The following is a 12,910-nucleotide window of genomic DNA, read 5'->3' as shown; positions in this document are numbered from 1 at the left end:
GCAAATTCTGTTAAAGTTATATCCTCATGTCTGTGTTCACATAAGTTTGACTTCAAGAGAAATGTAGGGTTATTTTATGGTTTTCTTCAATTAATTCTTGAATTCTGATATTTAAGTACCATTTTCAACTTGCTAAGTATGTCTTCATCCAACCTTACTGACCCTTCCAACAGTTGTTAACCGAAAAATAATTGCATTCTACAACAACCCTTCCCATCTCTTTCTCCTCTATAGGGCTTGAAAAAGTGGAGGGATTTGTATTATACAACTGCAAAAGGTTCACATGGAGGAAACTATCACTGAGGAGGAAATGCTAGAGTAGGAATTATCTTGCCTTAAAATAGTATTTGTCATGATTCAACGTTCAATCTTCCTTTCAGAGTGGCTAAAGACCTTTGTGACAGAAGAACAACATAGCAGGAAAATTTCAGAACTATCATTTGATTTACCCCTTAGATAGCCTATGCTCCTTCTGTATTCCCATGGGAATGGTCTTAATCTCTCTTTAACATTTTTTTTTGAGGATTCAGTATTTATAGCTATTTAAAATATAGAGTGCAGATATAATAGTCAACACCTTTGGAGATGAAAGGCCCCTAGCAGGCTTCTCTTTCATTCAACGTGTTACGCAATGCCAATGATTAAAACAAATATCTCCCTTTATGCACTGTACTTATTTTCAAACAGCTACGTACAATCATTTCAGCACCTCTGAAACTTCAGACAGGTCTTTTTATTTAGCAATTGCACTGAAGAAAACAAACCAAACACCAATGTTATTGTGCACTCGACAACTTTTAAAGTGGTTACAAAGTTTGCAAGAACAAGCCACGGCCTGATGCCCTTGTTTCTGTTAGCATCTAAAATCCCTTGTAAAACACTAATAAAATATCAGTTTATCTACTTTCACTGCATTTTTTTCTGAATTCTTTTTACTTATGTATATTAACATTGCACATATTTTGAAAACTTATTGCCAAATACACATACTGTGGGACTTGGTTTCTGACCCAAGAAAGAAACACAAATGAAAATTGAAAGTAATTGTCCCATGTGGAGACCAAAACTCCTTGTCCCACCCCAGATAAGGCATCTCTGAAATTCATCTTCAAATGAAAAATTATATCCCTCAGATGTGCAAACTGTATTGTGGACTACGGGCAAATTAGGTTGTGAATAGCAAACATGTCATATTAGTTGACCCATTAAATCATCCCAGTAATTTACCCATTCAAAAGGCTCATGATTCTCACGTCCATGGAAATGAAAGATAAAAATGTCACAGTATTATACTCAAAATTCATATTTCCTCTTTTGATACCTATGTAGCTTCTCAAGCATATGCTCTGCTTAAACCTAGGATTACAACTGTGGACATTTATGCAGCACAGATGTTCTGTATATGAAGTAAGTTAACTACCAATCTGTATTTTCTTGTTTTTCAGTTTTAATTTAGACAGTTTTGACTGTTCTATAACAATATTATAACAGAAACTCAATAATGTAGATTTAGAGAAGCTTCATTATTAGCCTGTAAAAATAACTGTTGAAGTAAGGATTCTACCTAGAAAGGCCCCATGATTGGCATTCGCATACTTCCTTAGAGGCATTTTACCCTTCCTATATGTACTTCTTGGCCAGTAAATGATGGAAACATATATGTCCTTCCAGTTACTGGAAAGAGTAATAAGTGGGATAAACAATATAACGGATTCATATTATACAGAAAACTTTCCAGGCTCTTCTCTCCCTTTCTCAAATATTGTTAGCACACACAAATATCTATAAATATTTGCAAGACAGAAATAAAATGATTCAGTATCATACTACTCAACTTTACCATATTAATTGTCAAAAATATCTCAATATCAGGCAGAAACACCAAAAAAGCAAGTCCCTTCCAGATACAATATAATCTAAAGGATAGAAAAATGCATCTATCTTCCAACAATAGAGACACTTCCCTGTTTCACTTCTCTTTTATTTCAGCCTATCGTAACAGGTTCTATAAATTGAAGTTTCTACATTATTCAGCTTTTGCCCTAAAAAATCTATTCTGATTTGCATTAAGCACTTCATTAAATACAAACTCAGTCAATTCCATTTACTCAGTATTGATTTTTACCTCAAAAACTTCTTCATCCAGTATCCTAGTTCCAAAGACAGTGATGCCATTGGTGTCCACAACTGTTTTGTCACTTCTTTCAAGTGGTTTCGTAGTTTTTTTGTTACAGTCGACGATCATTGTAACACTTTTTTTCTCCACACTGATAGCCACTCGATGCCACCTATTAAAAAACCCCACATAATTCTACTTAATTTATGCTTTTAAAACTAGGTCATTGTGTTCTTATCAAGACAGTTCATTGCAGATTGTGCACCAATCAAGTCACAGATAAAATTTTAAACGTCTCCATTTATTTTCTTCTTTCATACGTACACAAATGTACACATTTTATCTATTCATTATATAACTCCTGTCCCTTAGTACAAAGGAATCAGATCCATACTTCATTGTGAATGTCTTATATAAGATGAAGTTCAAGCTGACCTTCTCTGAAGCTTTACCCAGAAAACATTATTAAAGTCAAATTAGAAGTGAGTGCACTGTTTACATTTTATTAGATTGATTGATCTGACAATGTGATCATCCATCCTCCGGCTGGATGCCCACAAGTCTATGGGGCCTGATGGTATCCACCCGAGAGTCCTGAGAGAGCTGGCGGATGTCATTGCCAAACCCCTGTCCATTATCTTTGGACAGTCTTGGCTCACTGGGGAAGTTCTGCTGGACTGGAGGCTGGCGGATGTTACCCCCATTTACAAAAAAGGGCAGAAGGAGGATCCGGGGAACTACAGGCCTGTCAGTCTGACCTCGGTGACGGGCAAAGTCATGGAACAGGTTATCTTGAGTGCTATTAATGAGCACATACAGGTTAACCGGGTGATCAGGCCCAGTCAACATGGGTTTATGAAAGGCAGGTCTTGCCAATCAAACCTGATCACCTTCTATGACAGGGTGACCCGCCTAGGTGACGAGGGAAGAGCTGTGGATGTAGTTTTCCTAGACCTCAGTAAAGCCTTCGATACAGTTTCTCATAGTGTTCTGGTGGAGAAACTGGTAACTGCTGGCCTGGATAGGCACACCCTCCTTTGGGTTAAAAACTGGCTGGACGGCCGGGCCCAAAGAGTGGTGGTAAATGGGGCTAAATCCGGCTGGAGGCCGGTCACCAGTAGGGTTCCCCAGGGCTCAGTGCTGGGTCCAGTTCTGTTTAACATCTTTATCAATGACCTGGATGAGGGGATTGAATGTACCCTCAGTAAATTTGCGGACGACACCAAGCTGGGAGGCTGTGTCGATCTGCTCGAGGGTAGGGAGGCCCTTCAGAGGGATTTGAACAGACTGGATCGTTGGGCTGAGGCCAATGGCATGAGCTTTAATAAGGCCAAGTGCAGAGTCCTTCACTTGGGGTATAAAAACCCCAAGCATCGCTATAGGCTCGGGGAAGAGTGGCTGGAGAGCTGCCTGGCGGAGAAGGACCTGGGAGTGTTGGTTGACTACCGGCTTGATATGAGCCAGCAGTGTGCCCAGGTGGCCAAAAAGGCCAATGGGATACTGGCGTGTATCAAGAATAGTGTGACCAGCAGGAGCAGGGAAGTGATCCTGCCCCTGTACTCGGCACTGGTGAGGCCGCACCTGGAATATTGTGTCCAGTTTTGGGCCCCTCGCTTTAAGAGAGATATTGAGCTCCTGGAGCGAGTCCAAAGAAGGGCGACTAAACTGGTCAAGGGGCTGGAAAATAAAACTTATGAAGAGAGGCTGAGGGAGTTGGGGCTGTTTAGCCTGGAGAAGAGGAGGCTGAGGGGAGACCTGATTACAGCCTACAAATACTTGAGAAAAGATGGTGGGGAGGTAGGGGGAAGGACTCTTTACATTAGTGATGGGTGATAGAACAAGAGGAAATGGGCATAAGCTTAGTCAGGGGAGATTCAGGTTGGATGTTAGGAAGTATTTCTTCTCTGAAAGGGTTGTCAGCCACTGGAATAGGCTGCCCAGGGAGGTGGTTGAGTCCCCATCCCTGGATGTGTTTAAGAATAGGGTGGATGATCTACTTGAGGATATGGTTTAATGGGGATTAGGGATGGTTGGACTCGATGATCTCTAAGGTCTTTTCCAACCTAGAAATCTATGAATCTATGAATCTATGACAGCAGATTTCATTTTTATAAATTTGTTTGATTTTCCAAATTACTTAAGGAATTACTTGCATTTATTCTTTGTAATTAACATTTTCCTATTTGTTCTGTGATCAATCACCAAAATTGTACAATGTTCTTTTGCTTATTTGAATGTATCCTACAGCCATAGAGATTTTTCAGTTCCAACGTAGATGCTTTTCCAGATACATATACTTACAAATGTTTGCCAATATTCCTGCAACAATAGCTTTGCCTACATAAATATTCACCAGAAAGTGAATTAAGTGATTGAGAATACTGATAAATGACTTTATTTTAAAGACACTGGAGAATAAAGATTTGTACAATTTACCCAACTGTACTATGCTCTTCATGAGACTTTATTATCATGACAGACCACATTAATTTAGTAAGCCTTTCTGCTATGACAACTTAAATATCTAAGAGCAAGAGCAGGCCACTCTGCAATCTAACATGGAGCAAAACATCAAAGAATCTTTGATAGACCAGGGCAAAAAGTGTCAAAGTATGTCATACCAGTGACTGGTAAGAGGAAGGACGGAATCAAATTATTTTAGTTGGCATTTGTGGAAATAAGGTTGTCTAAATCAGAAAGACAGCTTAGATCATTGTTACAAAGAGCTTCTGTATATCAAAAAGAACACCCCGAAGCTAATGGAATCTGACTGCTAAACAGTATCACTGAGCCAGAACTCTAATTCCATGTTTTCTCTGGAATGTGGTTAAACATTATCATTATAAAAGCAAACTGTCCATGCATCCTCAGGCACATTACACTGTTTACACTTTTTAAATATGTCTCATTTTGAGACGAAGATTGTTGTCCTAGAACCTTCATAAAATAGCTGAGTCAGAAGAAAATTGTCGGTCTCTCTTTTGAAAGCATGTAGAAGCTGAAAGCATGAAACAGCTCACTGTGGATAGGATTGACTCCAGTTGATTTAGAAGTTGTATAGTCTCACTGCAGGAAACTGTACGAAACCAATTCACTTTGATTTCTTCATTTTTATCAGTTTCTCAACAATTTGAGTGAAATTCTGAAATCCATGTCAAAGCTTTATTATTTTGAGGAAATAAGCAAACAAACAAAAAGTTCGCTGCTTTTTTAATCATTCATTCTGCTAGAGGAATGCATCAGGTTTAGGTTTCCCAGTATAATTCCTTTCTTTGGTAATATAAGGTCTAGAAGAAAACTACTTTTTCTTTTTTTTTAATCCTTTATTGCTTTATAAATATATTTCATTATAGTTGAATTTTTGCCCTTCCTTTTCTACTGATTTTTTTCTTTGCTTTAACAAAATTTCATTCTGTTTATCTCTGAAGACTGTGGCTGCTCTTCTTGGACAGCAACAGAGTAAATAAAAGCCTGTGAAAGAATTAATGTCCATTTGCAAGCACCAGAATGACATTCCCAGAGAATGATTGCTTGCCTACAAAGGGAAGTTGGGTACAAAAAATTAAGTGCATTAATAATGCAATAGGTGTTTGAGATTAATCACCTTTACTGAGGGTGCAGTATAAGTCCTTGCAGCACTTCAGATTAATTGTCCAGCTTATTCTTCCCTGATTTCCTTATATATAGACATCTCAAACCATGTTATTTATCTGCTGTTTTGGTTCAGGATAGGAGAAATTCTACCCTGTCTTGTCAACTTGTCTTCACTCTGTCTATAACCTTCAAATAGAAAAGACAGCCCTTCTGGTAAGACTATTCCTTGAGTCTTTTTGAAAACAGTTTCTTTATTGTACAAGAAGAATCTTCATAGGTTTAGTTTCGGTGACTTTAACTTCTATGACTATTTTTTCACTCTTGATTTATAGAAATGGCAAATAAGAAAGATGGTTTGGCTTTATTTGTAGCTGTATACACCATTTGAAGCTGGAACTGTATTCTGCTGCAAAGGTTCTCTGATTTGTATCATAGCAGTCCAACTGTCTGGAAATCGTGCTACTGCTTTATTTAAATATTTAAGATAACTGTTTTAAAGACCATAATCACCTATGCAGTGGTCCATGGTATTATTTTTCATCATGAAATTTTATACTTACTTGCCATCAGCAATGTTGACTGTTCTGAAAAGAGGGTAGTCTTCCGGGGCCGGTTTTCCATTTTGGTCTTCGAAGAGGAAGACAGGGGATCTACCAACTTCAACACCTACTTGCTGAATTCCTTGCTCATTGTAGATAGACAGAAGGAAGGACTGTATACCCTTTTTAGGTTTTACTGTCATTAATATTGAAAAATCCTCTGGAAAATCTCCACCTGTAAACAAAGTGATATATACAGTTTAGAAATTCAGAAAAGATGAAACATTTTTTTAAAGGTTTACATTTTTCTATAAGGACAGAGGATTCTGCCTACAAACTGCTAGTTTTTTTTTAATTTTCCAAAATGAATGCATAAAAAATTACACTAAGAAAATTTTTTATCTCTTTTTTTTCTTTCTGGTCTCACTTTAATTCCTGAAAGATATACTTCAATGGTTCTTGAAAATATGACTTGCAAATCTATTGTGAGTTTATGTAATAATACAATATATGCAAGAACCATAATAGTTTAACATTCATTATTTTTTTCTATTTATCTCCTTTTTAGCAATCTTCTAATCTAAAAGCGTGCACTACAATTTCACTCAGCAAAATAAGTATCCCTATTATAGCAAATATGTTCCCAGGCACTTCAACTCCCTTGATAACCACTTGTTTTAATTTCTGTCTCACAACATATATTTTTGTCTTTCTAGAATAATATTGTGCTTAACATTGAAAAAATACATAATTAGTTTTATTTAATAGGAGCTTTAGGTAAAATTAAAGAACATTTAATTTTCATTTATTCTCCGATGCTTTCTCTTTGAAGTAGAGATTACATATCAATCACTGTTTCAACCTTTACAACTAAAAATAAACAAAATTAATTAGCGTTTTTATAAAGGAAGGTCTGAGGTTTGTACTCAGTACTAGTCCTATTGAACCTGGTGATAAATCTCATTTCACTTGATGTGAAAGTTTATTAAGCTTAATAATAAATTAAGTGTAAGACTGAGATTCTGAAATCAAAATATGTATTGGATATGTGTGGCTTCACCCGCAATTTGACATGCAAGAAATAGAGGGATTAGAATCTAATTATAATGTTGGCAATGAATATAACTGCAACTTTGTGTACATTCTAATAATATAATACACTAAGTTTTAATAAAAATGTTACATTTTTTCAATGAATAAAAGCACGTAAGACTTCAGCATGGAAAGCTGATTTAGGAATTGCTTCTTCTAATGGAGAATATAGAAGATTATTCCAAGACAGATCTTGTGGGAAAACTCTTTCAGGATTCTACAGAGTGTTCCATGAAGACAAGCCATTGATGGTATTAACTCTTTAGTTACAGTCTGAAAACAAAATGCATAAAATCTTCATTGCTCTTTAAATGACATACTGCTCTCCTAAAACAGAAAATCCCTAGTCTTACACTTAGTAAATTGTCTGCTGCACTGTTGATTTATGTGCTTTCTACCATTTCTAAACCTTTTTGTAGAAGGTTGTTGAAACATGGCAGCAATATAGACCACTTTAGGGCTTGTTTTGACATCTTATTTTGAAGGGATCAAAGCTCAATAAATAGGAAGCATTTCATTTACCCTGATGAGCCTTAGAACAAGCTTTTTAAAGGCAAAGCAAAACTGCTAGTTTACATATTAAACTGCATGTTATATCTTTTAATGTCACAGTAAACAGATCACCAAAATAAGAAAAGAAAGAGAAAACATGACTGTCAACAAAAGCCAAAGAAATTAGTTGAAAAGCACTGAACCCTTACCCTGTCTGCACTGTTAATCTGAAAGATATATTGAAAATGCTTAAGGCAAGTGACACAAATTCAGCTAGTCTGGGCATGTACTCTTCAAGCAGATAACATCCGATGAAAAAAAACTGAGAGCTTTCTAAGAAAGGTCACTGAAAATTATTCATGTGCCTCAGTTTGGTAGTTTCTGTTATCACTGCTATGACGAAATATTCCCAAATGTTTTATCTTGCACCTACATGGTGTAATTATAAATAAATTTCCTCCAAACTCAGTTTGATTGAAAGAGTCAGAATGGTTAGGGTTGGAAGGGACCTTAAAGACCATGTCATTCCAACCTCCCTGCCATGAGCAGGGACACCTTCCTCTAGACCAGGTTGCTCAAAGCCCCATCCAACCTGGCCTTGAACACTTCCAGGGATGGGGTATCAACACTTTCCTGGGAAACCTGTTCCTGTACCTTACCACCCTCAAAAATGAATGTCATCTAACATGTAAATTTTACATATTGCTATGTATATATAATTCTTGGACACAAATCCAACCAAAAATAATAATAATTGGAGGAAAAATCACTAGAAAAATCTTTGTATATATCTGGCTTGCCATTTCTGTGATTCCTATATGCTTTTGTAAAAGATAACTAAAAGCATATAAACAGTACAACAAAAATCTAAGCAGTTATCTTTACAATTATATAATGCCTTTTAGTCAGTTAAATCAATGCAAACTATATTCTGGGACGTTGATAAATATAATTATATCAGTTTTCAAAAGATGAATATATTGATGCTCCCAGCTTTTGCCATTTCATAACTCCCTTTGAGCTGCAGTAGCTAAAAGATACCTATACTTCCTAGAGAGTTATAGGAGTCAGATGAAAGCAAGCATAAGATGCATTACAACTTGTATCATTGTGCTAAAACGATGTCTTATAACTCAGTTTTGTCTTATATCTTCTGTAGCCTTTCCACTACTATAGAGCACTAAGAAAATGATCACTCAAATGTCTTTGATAATAATCTCTGAAAAAGGAGGATTTCTTGCGGTGGGAAGAGGATGCCTGTTCTGCAAGATTCAAAAGGAAGTCATTACCATAATCATCTCCAAAAAATTGTTTCTAGGTTCTTTTCTGAAGTAGAGGACAGCATGACATTTTCCTGTATTAAGTAAAGTTTTGTGGTGGCTTCTTTTTATACTGTGAGTGAGCAAGGCTTTTTATTTGTCTCCTGCACACAGAAGTCTTGCAACAGATTGGTAAAATCAAGCAAACTCATTCCAGTTGTAAGACAGAAACTGAAAGCATTACTAAGAAGAGTACCTAAATTAAAGGCAGTCAAAGGCTATAGAAATTTAGATGTCAGTCAACAACATGAGGTACTTATTTGTTCTGTCGTTCAAGAACCATATGAACAGTTATCATGGCAGCTGCCAGATCTCCTCTTTATGTTATGATTTGATTAATTAATAAGTGCAAGTCAAGCCAAGCTGTCAGGCTTCCAGCTCTGGACTCTCAGGCTTTGATTTAGCAAAAGGTGCTTGTACTGTCTTAAAAAAAAAAAATAAATTAGTGATTCCAAGTCAGATTAATCTTCTGTCCAGTTGTATTTGAATGCTTATATAAAGTGTTTTGTTTTATTACTTGGCTTAAATGACATGCTCTGTAAAACTCAGAATATAAAGGTGCCCATTTATTACACTGTGCAATTTGTGCAGTTTTTAAATAAAATGGATCATTTTTGAATTTTTTAAAGAAAGAGCAGTCCATATTCTGTTAACCTTACTTAGGTGAAGTAATAACTAATTATACACAGCCACACTAATATCAGCAAGACATTGTAGACTGTAATGTGCCATTCAGTTAATATTTTCAGCTGGATTGATGTGTAAACTACATACAACTTAGTTGAGAGGATATATTAACAACTAAAGAACTGTTATAAAATAATGTAAGTATTTGTAGTGACTTTTGCTTTGATCTTTTTCCATGAATAAAAAGTAAACTGATGAGTTAAGTGAACATGTAAGTTATGCTTGAATTGTGTATAGCTGTTTCCCATGTTGCTTCGGGAACACATTATTACTACAAAATAATGTATGTTCCCCCCTTTTATAGATCTTGGATGATATCTATATGATTGCTCTTCAATAGACAAAAAAGAAATTATTATTCTTTGTCAACATTTAATCTGTAAGTTTATAGACAGACTTGTTCAAACTCTGTGTGATGTATCAAGACAGAAAAATTAAATGTTCCATAATTTTGGTTTTTATCATTTTCCTCAACAGGAGGAAGTGAAGTGACAAGTGACAGAAAAATAATGGAATAAAAGTCTATCCTCAACATCCAAAGAATCTTTTCCAAAATGTGATTATTTCATTTTAGAGCAATTTGAGAGAAGACGGAATCACATTACCTGCTATCCACAACTAGCCTTGTTTAATCCCTCAAATACCCAGATACTCTTAGGTAATTCTTAACAGATGGTACTTCTGGGAATGACTTTCCAATGGCCAACCACAACTCATTTCTACCATGGCAGCATTATTCCAGAAAGTATTGCTTTTAAATTGACTACTGAAACTGGAAGAAACTTGCCAAAGCCACCAAATAAGCTTTCCATCAGATAGCATCATAAAAGAATAGGTAATATGACTTACAGGCCAATTCTGCCAGTGACACAGAATTTCATGAAGACCTTTAAAACTGAAGCCAATAAAAACTGATTCATTCACTGGATAAACACATCCTGTCGTTCATATGCAGGCTCAACTCTAGGGATAACAGAAGTGGTTTGTGGTACTGATGATGGACTACCTGCTGTGCCTTAGATACCAGAAAAACATAGGCAGTAAGATAATTTACCAAAGTAATAGCTTTCTGAAAATCTCACCTGGGTACAGCTGCTTTGTTGGAGCACTCAGCTGGGCAGTTTTGGAAACTCTGTAGGCAACATCTGATCCTTTTGAATCCCTTCTGTTTGTGCAAAATCCTGCTGTTCTTGATACTCCTTCTGGTGAATTGTGAAATTCTAATGCTTTTAGCACATCAACAGCTTCAGCTGACAAAGAAAAAAAAAAACCAAAACACAACAAAAAATAATTACTCATCTTGCATCTCTACAGTATGCAGCCTCCAAAACAGCTATCAATTTCATTGCAGAAGCGTATGTGTAATCATAGCAGTAGCTGCATCCTATTTTGATTTATTGCAGATTACTCCTCCACCAGAGTGTTACTCCAAAAGGATTATTCATTTTTAAATGTGTAAGATTTCATCCCATCCAATGTAATTGTTGTGATCAGATTATCAAACTACTTGACTACACACTGAAAATCACTGTTTCACAAACGCAGAGAATCTTGGTGATTGAAACTTACAACACATTCTTTTAATGAACGATTTCTAATAAGTGGAACTGATTTTAAAAGTTTGCACAAAAGTTTCAGAAGCATTCAGTTACTAATAATCTGCTATCAGAAACTCTGTTGCTAACATTAAAATATATTCTGATTACAGATGACTGCTTTCTCAGACACAAAGTGATAAGGAAGAAGCTAACCTCATTTCTCATCCAGTTAAAGAAAAATGTACCTGCTTTGCCTGCAAGGAGTGAATGCAAGAAATCACAGTCTGTCATTATTTCCAAGATAAAATTCAAATGGACTTGTTTCATACTTTAGAGCCGCAGTAAAATCAGGTTGCATTTATGCTCAGTGTCTAACAATTTAAAGTTGAAATACAGAGCTTCTACTGCACTGATATTCATACAAAACTATATGTGTGTGTGTACATATATATATATATAAAGCCAACAACAAAGCCTTAATCTGTAAAAGTTCACCATGACAAAAGGGCCAAGTAGTGAATGGACAAGCACTTCAACAGAGGCAGTGAGAGAACGTAGTTTGCCTACTGAATATCTTTTCTCTTAGAAAAAAATAAGGTATTCATTCTCATACTCCCTATAGATCATGGCTTCCCTAATTTATTTTTTTGAGTGGAAACAGAATTTCAGCAAATCATTTTTCCACTGGGACTATTCTGCAGTTTTTATGTTGGCAAGCTTATAACTACTTTATAACTTACTTTTATATATTTATAACTTACTTTTTATATATTTACTTTTTATAACTATCTGGAAAGAAAAAGTTTACATGAATTTCACTGTTAAAGCTGAGAAACGTGTTCAGTAAATCTGGCCCTTCTTCGTGTCTTTGAGCTGCACTGTGGTATTAACTATAGCTATTTATTCTCTGCTATTATTCATTTTATGTGTCAACAAATATTAGCTTAAGGCCCAAAATTCACCATGTGCAAATATTCAACTATTTTAACAACCGTTTGCAAACAACAAGCAAAAGAATGTTAAACATAGGCGAAGTGGCATTCTAATTAGTCACCAATGGAAACATATCTACCTTGTTTTCTTACTATTTGTACAGCTCCAGGCAGTGTTACCTTTTTTTTTTTTTTTGTTACTGTAGTATCTCAGAAGTATTTTAGTATATTCATTATCAATAACAGATGTGAAAAAAGTTGAGTTTAACCAGCTCATACTATTCATCTCCTGTCATTGCCAAATAGGAAGTAACTAACTTTGTGGTTAAATCTATCTTTGAATAACACCAAAAACATATTCTTTAAGAACAAAACCTGAGGTTTTTTCAATCAGCCTAGAAAGCACATAGCTTCCATCTTAAAATACATTCACACGAAAATGCTTGCGAGCTTTTTTTTCACATCATGCAACTTGTCATTTCTTTTTTCCATCAGATCATGTTATCAAATGTAAATCCAATAGCCAATGTTTGTTGCAAGCTAATACTTTTTGAATGAATGCTTGAGTATACACCTGAATTTACGTGAAATATGCTGCAGA

The 12,910-nt window shown here is 35.7% G+C and overlaps 1 protein-coding gene across 1 annotated transcript in view; it reads right to left on the bottom strand.

The window, feature by feature from the left end:
* Window positions 1–12,910, bottom strand: part of COL11A1 (collagen type XI alpha 1 chain) — a 160,358-nt gene that overhangs the window by 131,899 nt on the left and 15,549 nt on the right. The window contains 3 exon segments of the mRNA XM_086617862.1: window positions 2,126–2,288; window positions 6,271–6,484; window positions 10,922–11,089. Of these exon segments, the coding sequence (XP_086473988.1) occupies window positions 2,126–2,288; window positions 6,271–6,484; window positions 10,922–11,089 (545 nt within the window).

The sequence above is a fragment of the Tauraco erythrolophus genome, chromosome 10 (assembly GCF_009769465.1).
Source record: "Tauraco erythrolophus isolate bTauEry1 chromosome 10, bTauEry1.pri, whole genome shotgun sequence".
Lineage (NCBI taxonomy): Eukaryota > Metazoa > Chordata > Aves > Musophagiformes > Musophagidae > Tauraco > Tauraco erythrolophus.
Note: the sequence above shows the minus strand (reverse complement) of the source record. Positions and strands in the feature narration are given on the sequence as shown.